The sequence below is a fragment of the Bubalus bubalis genome, chromosome X (genome assembly GCF_019923935.1).
Source record: "Bubalus bubalis isolate 160015118507 breed Murrah chromosome X, NDDB_SH_1, whole genome shotgun sequence".
Lineage (NCBI taxonomy): Eukaryota > Metazoa > Chordata > Mammalia > Artiodactyla > Bovidae > Bubalus > Bubalus bubalis.
The window spans coordinates 36,846,091-36,869,085 of record NC_059181.1 but is presented as its reverse complement, the minus strand read 5'-3'; the positions used below and the strand labels follow the sequence as shown (position 1 = coordinate 36,869,085).

Genomic DNA, 22,995 nt, shown 5'->3' with positions numbered 1-22,995 from the left:
CTTGTTTGATGCTAGATTTCACAAAGTAGGGGCTCAGAAACATGATTTAAAGACTGAGGGCCTTTTAAAGTTTTAGTTTCATCTGTCCAAATTAAAAAACAATGAGTGGACTTGGTATTAAATTTGTATTTAAACTTTCTGTTTTTAAATTTATTTATTTATTTTAATTGGAGGCTAATTACAATATTGTCATGAATCAGCCACGGGTGTACAAAAGGAAAACCAATCAAAGAGACTCAATTGTGGCAAATTATTCTTATAATTTTACTTTAATATGCACAAACATATAGCTAGGTATAAAGCTCTGTAGCTTTAAAATATGCTGTTAGAACTGTAAACCTAACAATTTGTGTGTGTAGACATATCTCTTGGAAGAGAAGCTGAACACCAAGACAAAGCCTAGCATTCCTTTACAGGACACGAATTTCAGATGTGTTGTGAAGTAACTGGTGAATTTGGGAAGGGGTGAGGCCAAAGGCAGCCTTTTATAAAGGGAAGAGGCTGTTGGAACTGTGAACTGAGGAGAAGAGAACTACTGACAAGAGTTTTCAGGGATAACACACTTCCCTTTGTGTGTCTGTGTGGTAGAATCTGTGGCCTGGAGTACAATGAGAAAGATGTACTAGAGCAGCTTCTGGTGGCAGGAATATTATTTTCTTCTACATGCAGCTATGGAAACATTGCTTAATATTCCTCAGATCTTAACTGTCATGGACAAAAAAAAAGTGATGATAATGGGAAATGTCAGTTCCAATTGCTTCCCTCTTTCATGAGTTCTCTTTCAATTATACATGCTTTTATTTCCCCCTAAATCACCACTTTGTTCCTTAATAACATGTATTCCTCAATGATGCAGTAGAAAACTGAAGTCTTCTCTTTGTGGCCCTTTCCCCTTAATTCTTTTTTGATTTTTGCACCAACAATCCCTAATTTTTAGAAAAAAAGACAATAGCACACAAGTGAATCAAGGTACAGAATTCCTTAAATTTTAAGAATCAATTCCTGGATCTTTATTGATTGCTAAATGTATTGATCACATCAATGTAAGTATTTTAATCAGTTTGTCTACAGAGATTGCAGCTACAAAATAAAAAGCATAATTTGTTTATTCAGTTGTTACAAATGTAGGAAGGGGAAACGTAAATAGGATTAACAAGATTTTTATGCAGAACCAAGAGTCTACCTCCTCCTTTTCTTTCCAGAGAGACTGTTCTATAAACCAGTGGTACTGATTTTCCTAGCCAGGCTATTAAACATGTTTGGATAGATTATGTTTTGAATCAAAACAGGTTATTGGAGTAGATGTCTATGCGAGATGTTTGTACATGCTCAGTTGCTAAGTTGTGTACAACTCTTTGTGACCCATGGACTGTAACCCACCAGGCTCCTCTGTCCATGAAATTTTCCAGGAAAGAAAACCAGGATGGGTTACCGTTTTCTCCTCCGGAGATCTTCCCAACCCAGGGATCAAACCCGCATCTCCTGCATTGACAAGTGGATTCTTTACCACTGGGCCAACTGGCAAGCCCTTCTCTCTGGGACACTTGTGTTTATAAAACTATTTCATAGCTAGATGACGTGGAGCATCCCTCAGACTGTGTTCTTGCAAAAGACTGCTTTTGAGTCAAATAAATAAGAGAAAGCAGGTAATAATATAATATTATAACTCTTTTTGCAAAAATATGACATCTCAATTCACATTTTGTGATAGTCTGAATAACATGTGAGAAAACCACAGTGTGTCTATGTGTGTATGGAATACATGTATTTGTATGATTTGTATGTGAATATTAGCCTTTGATTGCTAAGAGTTACTTTTGCTAAAATTTAGACCTTACTGTGGATTGTGGTATGGATATATATTAGCCAGGTAAAGTAGACCTTAGTGGGAACATGCATCTTGGCCGACTGTGTGGGTGTGCATTATGTGAATTTTTAATTCTTCAATTTATTTTATTCATTTTTGGCTGTCCTGGGTCTTCATTGCTGCAAGTGGGCTTTTGTAGTTGCAGTGATCCAGGGCCACTCTCTAATCGCAGTGTGCAGGCTTCTCATTGCAATGGCCTCTCTTATTGCAGAGCACGGGCTCTAGGGCACGAGGGCTCAGGAGTTATGACTGACAGGCCCTAGAGCGCAGGCTTAGTAGTTGTGGCACAGGGGCTTAATTGCCCCACGGCATGTGGAATCTCCCCAAACCAGAGATCGAACCCATGTCTCTTACATTGGTAGGAGGATTCCCAACCACTGGATCACTAGGAAAGTCCTTATTACTTTTAAAAAATACACATGTTGTACTAAATATCATGGATTGAGTCAGCATTAGTTGAAAACTGAGGTTATGAATTATTCTTCATTTTTCATATTTGTTAATATGAAGTTGTTAGGGGAAGCACACTGACTGAAACTGCCCACTCTGGCCAGGCACCATAGTAACCATTTGCATGAGTCGTTTTACAACAGGAGATCCTGGTAAGGAACACGAAACTAATAAACCCCAACAAGTAGAAGAGTTCAGGAAAGATCAAAAGGAGATACCACATATCCGACCACCTCCCAGCATCCTTCTCTCTGGCATCCATCTTGGCTGAACAAGGCATGCACCACCAGGAAGGACTCTGACTCAGAATGACTGGCTAAAGACAACCCAGAAACTAATCCCATCACCATAAAACCCAAGACTGCGAGCCACGTGGCAGAAGAGTTCTCCTCGGTTCCCTTACCCTGCTGTTCTCCGCCTGGGTGCCCTCTTCCAGTCTCTTGCTTTGTCAGCACATGTGTCTCCTCAGACAATTCATTTCCAAGTGTTAGACAAGAGCCCAGTTTCGGGCCCTGGAAGGGGTCCCCTTCCTGCAACAAAGTGATTCAGGAAATTTTTTGCTAGCTACTAAAATGTAAACTTTTAAAATTTAATCTCTCAATAATTTCTGTGTAATGTACACTTCAATCTGGAGAATTTAGATGATTCATGTTCTATATTAGCTTCCCAGGTGGCACTAGTGGTCAAGAACTTGCCTGCCAATGCAGGATATGTAAGAGACACGGGTTCAATCCCTCATCGGGAAGATCCCTTGGAGAAGGAAATGGCAGCCCACTCCAGTATTCTTGCCTGGAGAATCCCATGGACAGAGGAGCCTGGCGAGCTACAGTCCATGGGGTGGCAAAGAGTTGAACACGACTGAATGACATAGAACACATGCATGTTCTGTATTCTCAGTATATTGCTGCATTATTTAAGGTACCCTTTCTTTACTCCCTTCTTAGGAGGCAGTGAAAGATGTGGGGTTTCGTGTCAAATAGTCATCAGCTGAAAGCCTGACTCTATGCCTTCCAAGCTGTCTGAACTTGCCTATAGTGTTTCACTCGTCAGAAAAATGGTACTAATGATATGAGATGTTAAGAGGATTAGATGATGCATTTATGATTATGCTAATATTACACAGTTGATTGATTAAAGTCAATACACAGTAGCTTTTATTTTAGGAACTAGACTGACCCTGAGAAAGTAGTCTACTCACTATAGAAAAAGTTCACCTTAATTTTTAAATTTTAGGCTCTTCTATTAAAATCCCGAAAATATAATGCTTTTTCTCTTCTCACGTATTTTGTTCTTTCTCTTTTTTAGCTAGTCACTAAAATCTATTTTCGGAGAAGGCAATGGCACCCCACTCCAGTACTCTTGCCTGGAAAATCCCATGGATGGAGGAGCCTGGTAGGCTGCAGCCCATGAGGTCGCTAAGAGTCGGACACACTGAGCGACTTTCACTTTCACTTTTCACTTTCACACATTGGAGAAGGAAATGGCAACCCACTCCAGTGTTCTTGCCTGGAGAATCCCACGGACGGGGGAGCCTGATGGGCTGCTGTCTATGGGGTCGCACAGAGTTGGACACGACTGAAGCGACTTAGCAGCAGCAGCAGCAGTAGCAGCAGCAAAATCTATTTTATGCTGTTTTTGCTGGAAAGGTTAGCAGATAATGCAGTTACAAAATATATGAATAGCTTTGGAATCAATAAATCCCAAAGATTAGTATGAGAAAGAGAAATTAATCTTCAAAATGTAGCTTATAAAAAGTATAGATTTATATAGCCTTTTGACATTTCTAATATTATTGTCCTGAGTTACTACTTAATTTCAAGTGTATCTGTCTTTGCACTCTAAGGAAATTGTAAAGTTCCTAAGGTCAGGGACATTAGATCATGTCTATTTATTTCTATTGCAGAGCTTTCTCTCACTTCAGTTCAGTTCAGTCGCCCAGTCGTGTCCGACTCTTTGTGACCCCATGAATTGCAGCACGCCAGGCTTCCCTGTCCATCACCAACTCCCGGAGTTCACCCAAACTCTTGTCCATCGAGTCAGTGATGTCATCCAGCCATCTCATTCTCTGTTGTCCCCTTCTCCTCCTGCCACCAATCCCTCCCAGCATCAGAGTCTTTTCCAGTGAGTCAACTCTTTGCATGAAGTGGCCAAAGTACTGGAGTTTCAGCTTTAGCATCATTCCTTCCAAAGAAATCCCAGGGCTGATCTCCTTCAGAATGGACTGGTTGGATCTCCTTGCAGTCCAAGGGACTCCCAAGAGTCTTCTTCAACACCACAGTTCAAAAGCATCCATTCTTCGGCGCTCAGCTTTCTTCACAGTCCAACTCTCACATCCATACGTGACCACTGGAAAAACCATAGCCTTGACTAGATGGACCTTTGTGGGCAAAGTAATGTCTCTGCTTTTTAATATGCTATCTAGGTTGGTCATAACTTTCCTTGCAAGGATCTTTCTCTACTTGGGGCTTAATAATAATAATAATGCAAAGAGTAGTAGATGTTATTTTAATCATGTTCTTTAACTTTATTTTAGTGTGGTAGTCATGTAGTAGATATTATTTTAAATTATTTCAAGAGTATAGGTATTTAGTCTATTGAATACAGACCATTAAACACTGGTATTCTATACTGTGTTATGAAAAGCATGGTAGCTCATAAAGGTGAATATGTTTTTATATAAGTATATTTAGGAAATAATGCAGATATGCCATGTGTAGCAGATTTGAGTGATTTTTAGAACTTAGTTACTTTCCACAGATGCTATAAAGAAAGTCTGATGAGGGGGTAGGTGGCAGTAGATGTGAAATCGGCAAGATGACAGAATCAGAGGCTCCTGGTTTTACTTTCCATTAAAGAAAGACCAGCTAGCAACTATCCACAGACAAGAAGGCCTTTGGGGGGAGGGAGAAGGGGAAAAAATCCCAGAACCCAGAGGTGAGGCTGAAGCACCCTCCTCTGGAGCACAAAGCAACTTCACTCTGACCACACAGCCCCTCCTGCAGGCCAGCACAGAGCCACACCAAAAGATTTCTCCAGCAGGGAAAAGAGATCCCTGTGTGAACTTCCAGATTCCACAACATTCTGGGAAACTTCTCTTGAGATGCACTTCTTTCCATCTCACAGGGAACATTGGGAGAAAAGGGAGTGACTCCCTGGAATTAGCTTGAAATAAAAGGGAGGTGGGGCAGGGTTTACAGCATCCAGTGCATAGATTTTGATGGACTGTGTACCTGATGGCAGTGGTACCCCTATCAGAGAGCACAGCGAGCAGTTCTGCCCACCTGTGGTGTGGAGCCAGTAACCTCATTTGGCCAGGGAGCATGAGAGCAGCTCTACCTACATGAGGTGCCCAGCCAGAAATCTGGCCCAGCCATTGGAATTCATCCTATATCCCTGCTTAGGCAGGGTCGCAAGCCAACAGCACCATCCAGATGCCTCATCCAGAGCACAGCCTCTAGGCTTGCCCAGCCAGGAAGCGCAAACAGTGACTCTGAGAAATCGTGGAACCCAGTGCACCTATCTGCCTGGCTTTGGAGCCCAGCATACAGCCCATTTGATGGCCGAGCAGATTTCCCATTATGTAAGCTATGCAGGAAACCCAGGTTCAATCACTGGGTCAGGGTGATCCCCTGGAGAAGGGGATGGCTACCCACTCCAGTATTCTTGCCTAGAGAATTCCATGGACAGAGGAGCCTGATGGGCTACAGTCCATGGGGTCACAAAGAGTCAGACATGACTGAGCAACTAACACCTCTTCACTTCACTTCAAGCTATTGAACTACAAAAGTAGCTATTTCATTTATCTTTCAGTCTTTCCATGTGCTATCAATTTTCTTCCTCACAATGCAAAGATTTGTTGGGTAAGCTAGAACTATTATGAACAGTGCTATAGTTTCCTTATTTAAAGGCATAATTTTTATTTTACACACCGAAGATTCCTTAGTTGCTCTAATGATAGACCTCAAAGAGGATAGTATCCTTATCTTCTATTTAATTGTTAAGAGATCAGGAGAGCATGACATAGGTATCACTGGCCATGCTATACAGTTCTACTTGGTTTATGATTTTTGCATCCTCCCAGAGCTGAATTTCATTTCTCCCTGCTCCTGCCACACAACGGACAAAGCTGTGGTGGTTGTAACCAGCAAGATGGAAGAGCAGGGTACAGCTGGTTCCAGCAAATAAAAATACATCTTTATGTTTCCCTTATTTGAGGCTCCAGTGTTGTGTATGTTCTTCCTCCAGTTTCAGTGGTTGAGGGGTCCAAGGTTTCAAGGTAAATTGCTGAGTGTCAGTGTGGAAATAATACAATTAGAAGACTTTGACCTCCCACTTGACCTTAGATAACTCACTTTTTTTGAAGTATTCTCAGTTATAAGATGGAGATAATAATTCTTTGGGGTTTCTCTGTGTTGTCAACCTCAAAAGAAACAAACAAACAAAACCCCACAAAGATTGTGAATGAGCATTTCGAAAAATTTTTAAGTAGCTATACTAACACAAATTTTTAAGTAGCTATACTAACATAATTATAACTAATCAAGCTCCCCTGAAGTTCCTCTCCTTCTAAAAAGGCTTCTGTGGATTTGAAGTTGCACTGGTGTTAAGAAATCTAAATTCTGTTTGTGTCTATTTATGTCTGTATGACAACTAATACCAATGTGGATAATTGCTGCAGTGAAGAAACCCATACAATTTCACTGAAGAAACTTATTTTCACCAGTAAGTGATAAGTGGCCTTATTCGTGACTCTTATTTTGAAAATGCATTTTCATCTTAAGCAAAAGCTAGAATTGAGTGAGGTTTTAGTTGAATGTTATCACCCTGGATAAACACCATCGAAAGTTTTTTTTTTCCTCTTGGCTTCTTTCCTATGTACCCTTTTCAAACCCTTCTTACTCCCTTCTCTTTCACAAATGTATGCTGTGTATCTCGTCTGTGATGTTGGTGGTATTAGGCACTTATATAAAGTGATCCTTTAATTTTCGGCAAAATCTGAGTTTGATAATATGGTCTCCACCTTATAGATGAGGAGACATGCTTCTTGAAGTACAAGGTCATGTAACCAAAATATGGAAAAGAAGGTATTCTAGGTGTGTCTTCTGACTATAAATATGTTGCTATTTCTGTAACATGTGCATATTCCTTAATGCACTTTTAAAATTGAGGAAATTTTAGATAGTTGATTCCAATTTTGGTTACATGGAAGACTGAAATTTCCTTTCTTCTTTTAAAAATTAAAAAAAAATTGTTTATTTAGTTTTGGCTGCTCGTGGTCTTCAATGGGACTCTTGTTGCTGTATGCAGCCTTTCTCTGGTTGCAGCAAACAGGGGCTACACGCTCGTTGCGGTGTGCTGGCTTCTTGTCGTGGTGACTTCTCTTGTTGCTGAGCATGAACTCGAGGGCATGCGGGCCTCAGTAGTTGCAGTGTGTGGGCTTAGTTGCCCTGCAGCATGTGAGGTCTTAATTCCTAGACCAGGGATCGATCAGTGGAATCCTTGTCCCCTACATTGGTTGGCAGATTCTTAACCACCAGGGAAGCCCTAAATCTCCTTTCTTACCTCCCTTGCACATCCTAGCTCTTCTAATGAACTACTGCCCATGGAGTCATTTCACACTACAGTTTGGTTTACCTAATTTATTTATGTCACAGAGAAATTCATTCAGTCATGTAGTTGAACATTTGAGTGTCTGTGGCTTCTCTGGTGGCTCAGAGGTTAAAGCGTCTGCCTCCAATGCAGGAGACCCGGGTTCGATCCCTGGGTCGGGAGGATCCCCTGGAGAAGGATGGTAACCCACTCCAGTATTCTTGCCTGGAGAATCCCATGCACGGAGAAGCCTGGTAGGCTACAGTCCACGGGTCGCAAAGAGTCTGACAGGACTGAGCGACTTCACTTTCCCTTTCCTTTGTTTAAAAAGGGGTGATTTGTGTTAAAATACAAAGGGATGAAGCAGATACTTAGCACATTGAGTGATGCATATAGTACTAACCTTAAATACAAAGGAAATGACAAATAGCCTTTGTTTTGCATGTGATTGCAGTGGAAAGTATGAGAAAGGCATGTATTATGATGCTGGAAACTGTGATAAATTCTGGTCAGTAAAAAAAGAAGGAAAATGAAGGAGACCTTTTGGGGAGGAAGAGACCACTTTGGAAAGGGATCATGTCACATTTTGGTTTAAAAAAAAAAAGAGATGAGGGTAGAACAGGGTTTGATTATTAAAATGTGAGGGAAATATTGTAAACTTTTGATAAATCCTGTTATTTAAAAAAGCTTCTCCTCTTTTCATCCATTCAACAAATGGTTATCGAGCATCTACTTTGTATCCTGCATTTTCTGTGTAGTGAGAACTTAGAGGCTAATTAAAAGTATCCTTATTTAGAGGCTAATTAAAAGTATCCTTATTTTCACAAGGTGTTAAGCCTGGAGAAGAGAGGAAATAAACAAATACATATATACATATGTGTATATATATATATATATATGTGATTATATATATATACACATACACACACACCACATCTCATAGAGATACATATTATGAAATTAAAGACAAAGCAGGGGAAGGTGGGGTGGTAGAGAATGATCAATGGTGATAATTGGAGTATGGTAATCTAAGGAGGACTCTCCAAAGAGGTGACATTTGAACTATACCTGAATAAAATGAACCATATGAGCATCTAGGAAGAGAACATTGCAGACAGAAGGAAGAGCAAATTCAAGAGCTCTGAGATGGGGTATTTCTCACTCTCAGTGGAGACTTGAGATTTTATCCCAAGTGTAATGGGAGACCTCTGAGCATTGTAGTTGGAGAGGAATATGACCTGAATTCGGTGTTTAAAAGATCACTCTGGTTTACTTTGTGGAAAATAATCTACAGTGTGAAAAGAACTGCAGTCAGAAGGTAAGGTGAGAGGCTTTTGCTACTGTGTGGCAAGATATGATGGCTCAGAGAAGAGCAGTAAGAGTAGAGAGGGTAATAAGAGTAGAGGCTCTCCCTTTGGGAAAACATTGTGAAGATATATCAAACTTCAGCATAGAATTTGAGAAGTCAAGGCTAGCCTGGCAACTCTGAGTGATGATGCTGTTTACCAAAATAGGAAACATGAGAAGATGAGCAAATTTAGAAGTAGGAAATTATGAGAGTTCTTATGATAATGCTCTTTCTTTTTATTGAAGTGTAGTTGATTTATAATGTATTAGTTTCAGGAATACAGCAACGTGATTCTGTTATACCTACGTGCATGTGTGCTCAGCCACTTCAGTTGTGTCCGACTCCTTGTGACCCCATGAACTGTAGCCCACCAGGCTTCTCTGTCCATGGAATTCTCCAGGGAAGAATACTGGAATGGGTTGTCATTTCCTCCTCCAGGGGATCTTCCCGGCCTGGGGAACGAACCTGCATCTCCTGAATTGCAGGCAGATTCTTTACCATTGAGCCACCAGGGGAGCCCTTATATGGTTATACCTACATAAATATATTCTTTTTCAGATTTTTTCCATTATAGATTATTATAAAGATATTGAATATAGTTTGCTATGCTATGCAGTGGGTCCTTGTTGTTTATTTTTTATATATAATAATGTGTATCTGTTAATACCTAACTCTTAATCCCTCCATCTTTTCCCTTTGGTAACCATAAATTTGCTTTCTATGTCTGTGAGTCTATTTCTGTTTTGTAAATAAGTTCATTTGTATCATTTTTTTTAGATTCCACATAAAAGTGATAAAGATGTATATATAAACAATGAAATATTACTCAGCCATAAAAAAGAATGAAATAATGCCATTTTTAGCAACATGAATGAACCTAGAGATCGTACTAAGTGAAGTAAGTCACATAGAGAAAGACAAATTTCATATGATATTGCTTGTATGTGGAAGATAATGCTTTATTTTAAATTCCTATTACACATGCTAGTAGAGGTGTCATGTGGGCAATTGACTATATTGCAATCTGGAGTTCACCACTAAAAACTGGGGAGTGTGTGTGTGCGTGTGTGTGAGATAAAATCATGCTATTCAATTGAATTACCTGCAGGGTTAGTCCCAGGACTGATCTCTGGGTATATCCAGGTCAGAAACAGGAGAATTTCAAATTTAAGTCTCAGACTGGAGAAGGACCAGAACACAGGAATTGTCATGTTAGAAGAACAAAAAAAGGAGGGGATCCAAAAAGGAATGAGTTACTTATTAGGCCCAATGCTCTTGAATAAGATGAAAATACTAAATTTCGCCATGACACCTTATTGGTGACCTTGACAAGAACATGTCACTAGGAAATTAGAACAAAATTCTGATTGGAATGAATTCAAGAGACCCTAGGAGATGAAGACATGGAAACAATGATTTATAAACAACTCTTTTTGGTAATTTTTCTACAAAGTGGAGCAGAAAATATAGAGTGGTAACTGGAAAGAAAAAATACATCAAGAGAATTTTTATTTGGTTTGGTTATTTCACATGATGGGAGTTATAAAAGCCTTTTTGGCTTTGGTTTGTTTGTTTTTTAATGACAAGAATTATTCTTCCCCAAGACAGAACAATAATATAGGAAAATAAGGAGAAAAATACAGGACAAATATTTAATTGGGCAAAATGTTGGCATCCAATGCACAAATGAAAGGCTTTGCCTTAGTAGAATAAAGAGTTCATCCTTTGTTTCAGAGGATGGAGATACGGGTACAGATGTCAGTGGCCTGGTAGATGTGGTAATGGAAGGAAAAGATGGTTCTCTTCTAAATATTTTTTTTCCTCAGTGAAGTACAAAGCAGTGCTTTGAGAAGAAGGAATAGAAACAGGGATTTGGGCAACTGATTGTAGAAGTAAGATGATCATTAGAAAATGGGAAAATGTATTGATGAGGGAAATAAATGGAGCAGAATTTCAGCTAGTGTTGAAGGCACATTTAAGATTCATGCCATATGTGACCAGTCCCTGTGGTATGTGATTTTCTCCAGCCATGTATAACCATTTGGGTGCAAGTACAAGAATGGCAGAGATTAAGATTTAACCAGGATTGGGGTTTTATCAGAGGACTATAAGAGTCAAGGGAGTTAAAAGTATACTCAAAGAAGGGATAATAGTAGTCAGTGGAGCCTAAGCTGGGAAAGTAAGGAACTGAAGTAAGGCACAATTAATGCTGAAAGGGTGGTGAGGGTCATTGGATTGTTAACATGTTGGAGTAGAAGAATTGGAGGTTTGGGAATATTAAAAGGGCCTTATCCACAAGGTAAAAAGTATGGATTGGAAGGTGGGATAACTGAAGTGGAGATTTTGAATTGGTATAAGTATTGCCAGAAACAAAGGCTAGAGTCTGACTGTAGGGATCATCTTACCTACTGTCTGTAGTGAGATGAGGACAAGATGAATGGAGGTAGTGAGATCCAGTGCCAGGATGTGAATGGATAGTCTTTGTGAATACTTGAATCAAGAACTTTGAGAGTAGTTAAAGGGAGTAAGTCAGTAATTCAGACACTAAGTAACCTCACTGAAGATGGAGGAGTGAAAAGGGAGTAGTTGATTGCAGTAAGGATATTGGTGAACATTACAACCTGATGGCTCTGTTCCCTTCTCACATCAGTCCTGGGTGTTCATTGGAAGGACTGATGCTGAAGCTCAAACTCCAATACTTTGGCCACCTGATGTGAAGAGCTGACTCATTGGAAAAGCCCCTGATGCTGGGAAAGATTGAGGGCAGGAGGAGAAGGGGATGACAGAGGATGAGGTGGTTGGATGGCATCACCGACTCGATGGACATGGGTTTGGGTGGACTCTGGGAGTTGGTGATGGACAGGGAGGCCTGGTGTGCTGTGGTTCATGGGGTCACAAAGAGTTGGACATGACTGAGCGACTGAAATGACTGACTGACTGATAACCTGATGGCTCTGTTCCCTTCTCACGAGGGTAAAGTATATGCACATACTTCTATTTACAGATGAATTCCTTCATTACCAGAAATAGAATTGCACTGCAGATCTGTGCTTCTAATCGTTCTCATTGCTGCTGCTGCTAAGTCACTTCAGTTGTGTCTGACTCTGTGCGACCCCATAGACGGCTGCCCACCAGGCTCCCCCGTCCCTGGGATTCTCCAGGCAAGAACACTGGAGTGGGTTGCCATTTCCTTCTCCAATGCATGAAAGTGAAGTCACTCAGTCGTGTCCGACTCCTAGCAACCACGTGGACTGCAGCCTACCAGGCTCCTCCGTCCATGGGATTTTCCAGGCAAGAGTACAGAATGGGTTGCCATTGCCTTCACCAATCTTTCTCACTACCAATTTCCTATCCCAGACAATTTTACCTGTTATTTTGGAAATGTAAAGAAGTTGCTTGACTTCTTCTTTTAAATTCACGAGTGAGTTTTTAGTCACTATTCATGAAATGAAACGATTAATCTTACTTGAATAAATATGTGTGGATATTTGATGATGCTGTGTGTAGTTTTGCTTACTCTATTTTGCACACTAGATTTGCCAAGAACTTGAAGCTCCCTGCTATTCTGTACCTGTGTTCTGTGGAAATACTTTTTCTTGGTGAATTTTTTATGAATATGGTTAAATTTTTTTTAAGTATATTTAATTGAGAGGCATGACAAACCAGCATAACAAAGTTTCACCTATAATTTTGATAGTTTTCCATCTGTTTTGGGAGCTTGATGCAATCCTAATAAGGGGGATAGCAATTTCATTATTAAATGGGGCTAACATTATTTTGGCTACCAGTTGTACTTAAGAGTAATTGTCATAATTAACTCACTATGATTTTAATACAAGTGGAACTGCATGTCTCCTTTTTCTCAGCACAATTATTTTGAAATTGATCTCATTTTGTAGCTGACATAGCTAGATCATACTCTTAAAAAGTATTTATTTTTGTGGTTTTATTTTTACAAATAACTGATACAACAATGTGGTATTCACAATGCTATAAAATGTGAGAAGAGTATTTGTGAATATTGATTTCATAGGCAATAAAAGTGATAAAATATTGATAAACCCAAGCAGAAGGTCATTGAGAACTGTTGATAAGCATTAGGTATTAAATTTACAGATGTAGAATCAAAGTTGTACATACATGGTGGGATGGACACTCACCATGAATTCTGATGGATGTTACAATGAGAGAGAGAAAAAAGCCAAGTTAAGTAGAAAAATGTCTAAGCATCTTCCCGTGCATCATCTTCTCCCATTAAGTTGATTTTTTTATCACTTTGTGTATAGGAGTCTTAACAGAATCATATTTCCATCCCTTCCTGGTGAACAACCTCTCAAGGATATCTGGCATCCGGTAGCCCTTGCTTAGAATGAAATCTTTAAATGCAATTGTTCCATAAAGATCTTCAAGAATGTCCTGTTCAAGAAACTTCCTTCCAAAAATCCCACCTCCAAGTAAGGTCTTGGGATCAATCAAAGGTTCATCATTTATTAGCTTTTTCCACAACTTGGGCTGCAGGTACCATGCACCATACCTTATCTTCACCCAGTCAGGTTTATAAGGATTGTGTGGTTTCTGGAGTTTCCTCTCCCAGTTTGGTACCTTCATGGAGAAAATTTTCGGCTCCATTTTACCTATCCTGATGCCGAAACTTACCTTTGAAGAAGCCTGGGATATTTTCTTCATGCAGGCTTTGTCGTGGGTTGGTGGGCAGTCACAGCCAACCTCACACAGATCCATGATGAACTGTTTGTCAATGCACAAGTCTCCTAAAGTAGAAACCCATTTGCAGAATTTCCGAATTCTTTTTGGTACATTAGAAGACGGATCAGTGAGTGAATCCTTTAAGCTTGACTTCTTGTCTTCATAATACAAATTGGCTGGGTGTGACACAGGAGCCTCCTTGACAGGTTCCAGCTGGACCATCGCAGGGCGTTTTTTATGAAGCTTTTTGGGGGACTTATTTTTTCTCTTGGGACCCAGACAGTAAGCCCACAAGTCCTCCAGCTTTCTGTCAGGATCGAGCACTTCCAGCACCTTTAATAAGAGGTTTGCAGGTAGATCTTCCTCCAGCTTTGGGTAGAGCGCCAAGGGATGCCTGGTCAGGTGGGCTTCGATTTCCTTCACGAATGTCTTCCATGCTTGCTGGGCTGAAGAAAGCGTGGAGAACACCTCTGCTTCCGCGGGCAGCTTTTTCTTTGGGGGGGCATGCTGGGGAACTCTGTGAGCAATCACGGGGAGAAAGCCCTCATTAGGTCCTCGAGTGATCAGATCTTTACAAGGTGGGCAGCCCTTCCGCAAGTCGTCCAGCCCCTCTTTCACAAATACCCACTGCCGGCTGTCCAGGTATGTGGGGAACTTCCGGAGTGCCTTCTTGTGCTTTGCGAAACACTTGGAGGGTAACTTGTCTTTGTACCAGGGCTTGCAGTTCATGCCCAGGGGCATCGGTTCCAGTAACCCCGGCCCTAGCAGCCGCTTCTTGTCTGCCATGGTTCCCCTGGCCTCGAGGGGGACTCACCACTTGAGTAGTTTTTGTCCAGGCTTCTCCGGTTGCTAGGAGACCACGTAGCTAGGTGCCGCTAGATTTCTTCCTGGAGGAGGGTCAACGCAGGCGCCATGTGAAACCTGCATTCTCCCAGGATGTGCAGTGAAGGCACATTCTTTTTTGTTGTAGTTACTGTGTTGTTGTTACTATTCCGTTGTATGGACATAGCATCACTTATTTATGCACTCACCTTTTGATGGACATTTGGATTATTTACAGTTTGAGGCTATCACAAAGCTGCTGCAAATATTTGTGTTTCTGTCTGTGTATATCCATATACTTTCATTTCTCTTGGGTAAACTTTAACTGATGGAAAGCTGGGAGCAGATGAGGCTTTATGTTTTAGACCACTACCAAACTTTTCCAAACTGGTTGTACTAGTTAATATTTCTTCTAGTTGTGTTTAGGGGCTTCCCAGGTGGCATTAGTGGTAAAGAATCTGCCTGCCAATGCAGGAAACTCAGGAGACATGGGTTTAATCCCTGGGTTGGGAAGGTCCCCTAGAGTAGGAAGAGGTAACCCAATCCAGTATTCTTGCCTGGACAATTCCATGGACAGAGGAGCCTGGAGAGCTATAGTCCATGGGGTCACAGAGAGTCGGACACAATTGAGCATGCACACACAAAAGTCTATTCAAATTTTTTGTACTTTTAAAATGAGGTGGATGAAACTGGAGCCTATTATACAGAGTGAAGTAAGCCAGAAAGAAAAACACCAATACAGTATACTAACGCATATATATGGAATTTAGAAAGATGATAACAATAACCCTGTATACGAGACAGCAAAAGAGACACTGATGTATAGAGCAGTCTTTTGGACTCTGTGGGAGAGGGCGAGGGTGGGATGATTTGGGAGAATGGCATTGAAACATGCATAATATCATATATGAAACGAGCCGCCAGTCCAGGTTCGATGCATGATACTGGATGCTTGGGGCTGGTGCACTGGGACGACCCAGAGGGATGGTACAGGGAGGGAGGAGGGAGGAGGGTTCAGGATGGGGAACACGTATATACCTGTGGCAGATTCATGTTGATATATGGCAAAACCAATACAATATTGTAAAGTTAAAAAATAAAATAATTTTGATTGACATCTCTTATTTTTAGAATTCTTTGTGTATTCTGGATGTAATATATGATTTGTAAGCATTTTCTTCTCCACTTATGATTTTTCTTTCCATTGTCTTAATACTGTCTTTTAAAGAACAGTTTTTACATTTGATGAAGTCCAGTATATCAAGTATATATCCAGTATATGGTTTGTCTTTTTGTGTTGTATCTAAGAAAGCTTTGCCTATCCAAACTTTGCCTATTCTGCTAAAATTTGTATAATCTTTAGGTTTTACGTTAAGATTTGTCATCTCTTTCAATTCTTTAGATGATGTAAGATATGGAGCAAAGTTATTAATTTTATTTATTTATTTATGTTTGACAGTACTGGGTCTTTGTTGCTGTGATCAGGCTTTCTCTAGTTGCAGTTAGCAGTGGCTACTCTCTAGTTGTGTGTGTGGCCTTTTCAATGTGGTGGTTTCTCTTGTTGCAGGAGCACAGGCTCTAGAGCATGGGCTCAGTAGTTGTGGCATTTGGGGAGCAACTTAGTTGCTCCTCAGCATGTGGAATCTTCCCCTACCAGGGATCAAACCTGTGTCCCCTGCATTGGCAGATGGATTCTTATTCACTGCACCATGAGGTAAGTCCCAAAGTTTTTTATTTTTATTCTTCCTGCGGATATCTAGTAGTTCCAAAATTTTTTATTTTTTTTAAAGAGAAAAATTTCTCCATTCAATTACCTTTGTAACTTTGTAGGTATGCGTTGTCCATATTTCTGTGGGTCCGTGTCTAGACACACTTTTCTGTTTCATTGATTTCTCTGTCTTTACTCCAATTCTGCTCTGTGTTGATTACTCTGTATTTTACAATAAGCTTTGAAACTAGGCTGCATTAGTTCTCCAACCTCTTTCTTCTTTTACAAAGTTGGTTTGACTCTTCCAGGTCTTTTGAATATATATGAGAATTTTAGAATCAACTTATCAATGTCTTTTAAAAGAAACCTGTTGGGATTTTGATAAGGATTTGTGGAATCTATGAATGAATTTTGAGATATTTGACAGCTTAACAATATTGAGTTTCCTGACCCATGACAAAGGTGCATGTTTTCATTTATGTATATATTCTTTCATTTATCTGAGCAATATTTTGTAGTTGTCAGTGTATACATCTTTCACATCTTTTTGTTGTTGTTGTTCATCTTCTCTGAACTTCTGTTTCATCTCCTCCTGTCTTTAGCTTCCACTATGGAAAGATACAAAGTTTGTTCTTACTAAACTGTCAAGAAAGCTCTTATTTTACTACTTAGTTAAATGAAAATAGTATGACAATGCAAATTTATATTATTTCCAGACTTGCAAAAGAAACCACAACCAGTATGATGCATTGTGTAAAGTATGTACAGCTTTAATAAAAGAAGCAAACTAGCCACTATAACAAACATCAGAAATGTTCTAGAATAGCAATAAACCAAATCTTTTAGTTAGGAGTTTTAGAAAGTAAAGAATTAAATAGCTGAAACTCAGCTTTAAACTATCAGGAGAGGCGCAAATTATTTCCTGTAATAATGCAATATATTTGGTATACGGAAGAATATCAAAGGATAAACTACCATTCCTGATTTCACGGAGGAGAAACATTTCACACTAGTACCTTGGTATCTGCCTGGGGTTAGCTCAAGGACTCTCCTTAGATACCCAAATATGTGGATGTTCAAGTCCCTTATGTAAAATGGTACAGTGTTTGCATATAATCTGTGTACATGCCTGTATACTTTAAATCATCTCTAGATTACTTATAATACCTCTTGCAATGTAAATGCTCTGTAAATAGTTGCACAAATTCATGTTTTGCTTTTTGGATTTTTCTTTTTCTAAATGTTTTCCATCTGCATGTAGCTGGTTTCATGGATGTAGAACCTAAAGATATGGACGGCCGACTGTACTGCACCATTTCATACAAGGGACTTGAAATCTGCAGACATTGGTATCTGCAGGGGTCCTGAAACCAGTCTCCTTTGGCTGCTGACAGATGACTGTATTCTTCTTATGGCCTCTCTTCTTTCTAGCCTGTCTCCTCTGCTCCACACTGATGTGGATTCTTCCTTTTTGAAATTACAGCTTTATTGAGGTAGAACTTATATATTATCAATTCATTCTTTTAAAGTGTGCAGTCTCATGGTTTTTAGTGTATTAATAGGATTGTGCAACTATCAAAGCAATCGGTTTTGACTCAGAGTCATTAATCTCAAAGGAACACCAAACCCATTGGCAGTCACCTCGTCCATCCCCCAGACACCTCAGCCCTTGGCAGCCACTAATCTACTTTCTGTCTTTTTAAATTTGCCTATTCTGGACATTTGATATAAATGCAATTATAGAATATGTGGTCACTTTTGACTGGCTTCTCTCATTTATCATACCGCTTTTGAGTTTCATCCATGGTGTAGCACGTATATGTACTTCATTTCTTTGTATTGCCAAACACTAATCAATTATGTAGATATACCATATTTAATGTATCTGTTCATCTGTTGGTGAATATTTGGGTTTTTCCACTTTTTTTGTTGTTATGAATAATGTTGCTACAAACCTTCATGTACAAGAGATTTTTTTCTTTTCAGTCTTTTGAAATTTATTATAATCTTTTTTCCCAGCTTTCGTGATGTATAATTGATAATTTAAAATTTCATATTTTTAAGGTATACAGCTTGATGATTTGATAAACATATACATAATGAAACAATCACCACAATCAAGCTAATCAACATATTCATCATTCCCCATACTGTTCATCTTACTTGGCTTAAGATCTGCCCTCTTAGAAAATTTCAAATATATTGTTAACTATATTCACAGTGTTCTACATTAGGTTTTCAGAATTTATTCATCCTAAATGACTTAAAATTTGTACCCCTCGATCAACAACTTTCCCCGTCTACCAGTCTCTGACAACCAACTCTGTTGCTACTACTGTTCTCTGCTTCTAGGAGTTTGACTCTTTTAGATTCAACATATAAGTGAAATCCTGCAGTATTTGATTTTCTGCATCTTGATTATTTCACTTAGCATGATGCCCTCCAGATTAACCCATGTTGCAAAAGGTAGGATTTCCTTCTCTTTGAAGGTTGAATAATATTCTTGTGTGTGTGTGTATCTCATATTTCCTTTATTCTTCTCTGGATAGATATTTAATTTGTTTCCATATCTGGGCTATTGTGAATAATGCTACAGTGAACATGGGAGTGAATGTATCTCAGTATATTTCATTTTCTTTGGATGTATACCCAGAAGTGAGATTGCTAGATCATAAGGTGGTTCTGTTTGTAATATTTTGAGGAATATCTCCATACTGTTTTAAAGAACGGTGATAAAAATTTACATTCCCACCAACAATGCACAAGGGTTCCGTTTTCTCCCCTTCCTCAACAACATGTGTTATTTCTTGTCTTTTTGAAAATAGCTATTCTAAAGGGTGTGAGATGACATCTCATTTTGATTTTGATTCACATTTCCTTGATAATTTGTGATATCATGTACCCTTTCATACCTTTTAGTCATTTGTATGTCTTCTTTGTAGAAATGTAGGTCTTCTGCCCATTTTTTTAAAATTGAGGCATTGTTTTCAGCCATTGAGTTGTATGACTTACTTACATATATTGGATATTAAGCCTTATGAGAGATATGGTTTGAAAATATTTCCCCCATTCTGTGGGTTGCCTTTTCCCTCTGTTGGCTGTTCTGTTTGCTTTGCAGAAGCATTTTTATTTGATAAAATTTCTCTCGTCCACTTTTGCTTTTGTTATTTCTGCTTTTGCTGATATATCCAAAAAGTAATTGCCCAGACCAACATCAGGAAGCTTTTTCCCTATGTTATCTTCTAGTAGTGTTACAGTTTCAGTTTCATGTTTAAATCTTAATACGTTTTGAGTTTTTTTTTAAATGTGAGATAATCTCATTCTTCTGCATGTAGATACCAAGTTTTCCCAGCAGCATTTACTGAAGAGAGTATCTTTTCCACATTGGGTGTTCTTTTCTGCTGCTGTGCTGTGCTCAGTTGCTCAGTTGTGTGTGACTCTTTGCAACTCATGGACTGTAGCCCACCAGACTCTTCTGTCCATGGATTTTTCCCTTAAAGAATATTGGAGTGGGCTGCCATTTCCTTCTCCAGGGGATCTTCCCCACCCAGGGTTCAAACTTGGGTTTCCTGCATTGCAGGCAGAGTCTTTACCACTGAACCACCTGGGAAGCCCCATGGATTTATTTGGTATTTATGTCTGATTTTAATGCCAATATGATGCTATTTTAATTACTGTAGCCTCACAATATATTTTGAAATCAGGAAGTATGGTTTTTATTTCTCAGGATTGCTTTGGCTATTTGGGGTCTTCAATTTGTTACAGTTACTTTGTGACCTAATATGTGTTCTATCCTGGAGCAGGTTCTCTGTGCGCTCGAGGAGAATGTGAGTTCTTCTACACTTGGATAATAACTACTGTATATTTCTGTTATGTCATTTTAGTCTATTGTGTTCTCACATCAGTTGCCTCCTTCTTGATTTTCTGTCTGGATATTCTACCCACTAAGTGAGGTATTGAAGTCTCTTACTATTATTGTACTGCTGTCACTTTCTGCCTTTAGAACTGTCAGTATTTTTCCCACCTTTATTAATGTATGATTGACAAATAAAGAATTTTTATATATTTAAGACATATACTATGGAGATATATCAATATCTGCTTTATACATTTAGCTGTGTATTCATATAAATGTTATATAATCCTGTTGAACTGACCCTTTTATCATTATGCATTTACCTTCTTTGACTCCAAAGACAGTTTTAGACAAAATGTCTGTTTTGTGTGGTATAAGTCTAGTTACACTTGCCAGGCTGGAGAGGCTGAGCCAAGCTGGACAGGGCTAACTTTAGAGCATCCCTTTGGGGGCCCACCCTGTGACCCCCACCTTTTAAAATTGTGGTGCTGCTCCTCCAGGGTCAAGGACAGGAACTTGGTACTCTTCATGCTTCTATGATACTCCACCTGGCACCAGGATCACATGAAAAAAAAAAAAAAAAGCTGATGCGTGCAAAGAATTGACTCTTTTGTTCCCCTTCTATAGCAACCTAAACAATATATCCAATAAATACATATCAATATCAGCCAACTCTTATGGGAGCAATAAGGTGACCTGAGCAAAAGGTAATACTTGAGTTTTGTGCTAAGGAGGCTTGAGAAGCTAATAGGATTTTATAGGGGGTGTTTTTATTATTTTACTAATATGCTGACATCTACCTATGACTCCATGCAACTGGTATATGCCACAGAACCTAACAGCAGGAAGGATATGCATTGCCAAAGAAAAATGGAGGTAGGGAAAAATGAGACTATCAGAGATATGAGTATGAACTTATCACAGTGTTTTGGGTTGAGAATCAGTGGATCAACTCAGAATTCAGTTCAAGGTTTGATACCTGGGCATTGTCCTATGTTGACCTTGGTTACTTAGGTATCAGGGCTTCTAGCACTCCAAACATGCTCATGATCCAAAAGATTTCTGAAAAAAGCTTGTATATACTAATAAGAAATGCTTTATGTGCTCACTTTTTAAGCATATGCTTAGTTGCTCAGTCGTGTCTGACTCTTTGAGATTCTTTGCAACCCCATGGACTATAGCCCATCAAGTCCTCTGTTCATGGGGTTTCTCGGGCAAGAATACTGGAGTGGATTGCCATTTCTTCCTCCAGGGGATCTTCCTGACTCAGGGATCGAACCTGTGTCTCTTACATCTCCTGGACTGACAGGCGGGTTCTTTACCACTAGCACTACCTTGGAAGCCCTAAAAATCTAGAGCTGTGTCCTTGACCTTTGGGGAACTTTTCTCATGTGTAAAAATGAAGTAGTTGAAGCAGATTTTCTGACTTTATAGACCAAGATAATTTAAATCAGGAAGATTTTTTTATAAATATCTGAAAAATCTGTGAGGAGAATATTAAAGTATCATCTTAATGATCTCTAACCAGAAACAGAGAGTTCTATCTTTTCATGTGGAACAAAATGAAATTCTTCTACCTTGGAGATAAGCAGAGCCCAAGGCCCTTAATCTCAGCAACACAGTGTATCCTAGACCAGTGCACTCAAGGAGTGTGGCACCTAAAGATGAAAAAGCAAAGTGCCATTCATCTATTGCTTTCTGCATCACTGCGCAGCTTCTAGGTCTTAATACCTCTGACCTATGGCCTGAGCTCCTTATCTGGTTGACTTCCCTTTAATCTCTTTCTCACCTCTCCAATAAATCCTCCATACTGACTCTGGTTGTGCATCTTTCCAGAACAAAGATCCATCATGACATTCTTCCTTCATTGGATTTTTGCATCGAGGGAAAAGAAAAAGAAAAAAAAAACTTGTCTGCTGGCCAATCATTTAAAACCTTCCACAGTCTTCTCTTGACCTGCCTTTTCAAATTTGTCTTCTTTACTCCCTGTGTTCTGTACAACTCCACAATGTTGTAGCTACTGTTCTGAATGCATTCTGCTTTCATACTTTCTGAGTCAAGCTCAAGCTTACTTCTCAACCTCACCACTAACCCCATCCCTTTACTGCCATTCTCACAGTGGGGTCCTACCCACCCTCCATGACCTTGTTCAAATAATTCCCTACAGAACCCTCCTAGACCTCTGCAGTTGGAAATAATCTACCTTTGCTTTTATTCCCAGAGCACTTTGAACCTTTTCCAGAAAACTCTTACAACAGCTGGCTGCTTTGTCTGTTACCCTCACTGCCTGTCTCTCACAGGATGAAAAGCGTGTGTGCCTTAATCATCATCATGACCCCAATAATGCCTAGCATAGTGTGAATATTTGATGAGGATTCGGAAAACATTTGGTGACAACCAAAAGTAAGATTATAGCCAAAATATCATGCAAATGACATGCAGGAGGTAATACCAAACATTTTGTTAGTTTTAATGGTAACTTTATTTCTGGCCTTATTTGTAAGACTATTTGGCGATAAAGAACACGGTAGATAAAACATTTCTATCCCCTTTATTCAAGATAGCCATTCTATCTGTTTATACTAATAAAAATAAAATCTTTATTAGAGGACTCAGAGTTAAATAGAAGCAGTTGATATTAGCATTTAAAT

The 22,995-nt window shown here is 39.4% G+C and overlaps 2 protein-coding genes across 7 annotated transcripts in view; one reads left to right on the top strand and one right to left on the bottom strand.

Annotated features, from left to right (window-relative positions):
• PRRG1 (proline rich and Gla domain 1) overlaps window positions 1-22,995 on the top strand; it is a 356,881-nt gene that overhangs the window by 117,297 nt on the left and 216,589 nt on the right. The gene's annotated exons all lie outside the window — the stretch shown is intronic.
• LOC102391476 (protein FAM47E-like) lies at window positions 13,509-14,744 on the bottom strand. The gene has a single exon (XM_044937223.2). The coding sequence runs from the start codon at window positions 14,742-14,744 to the stop codon at window positions 13,509-13,511; it is 1,236 nt and encodes a 411-aa protein (XP_044793158.1).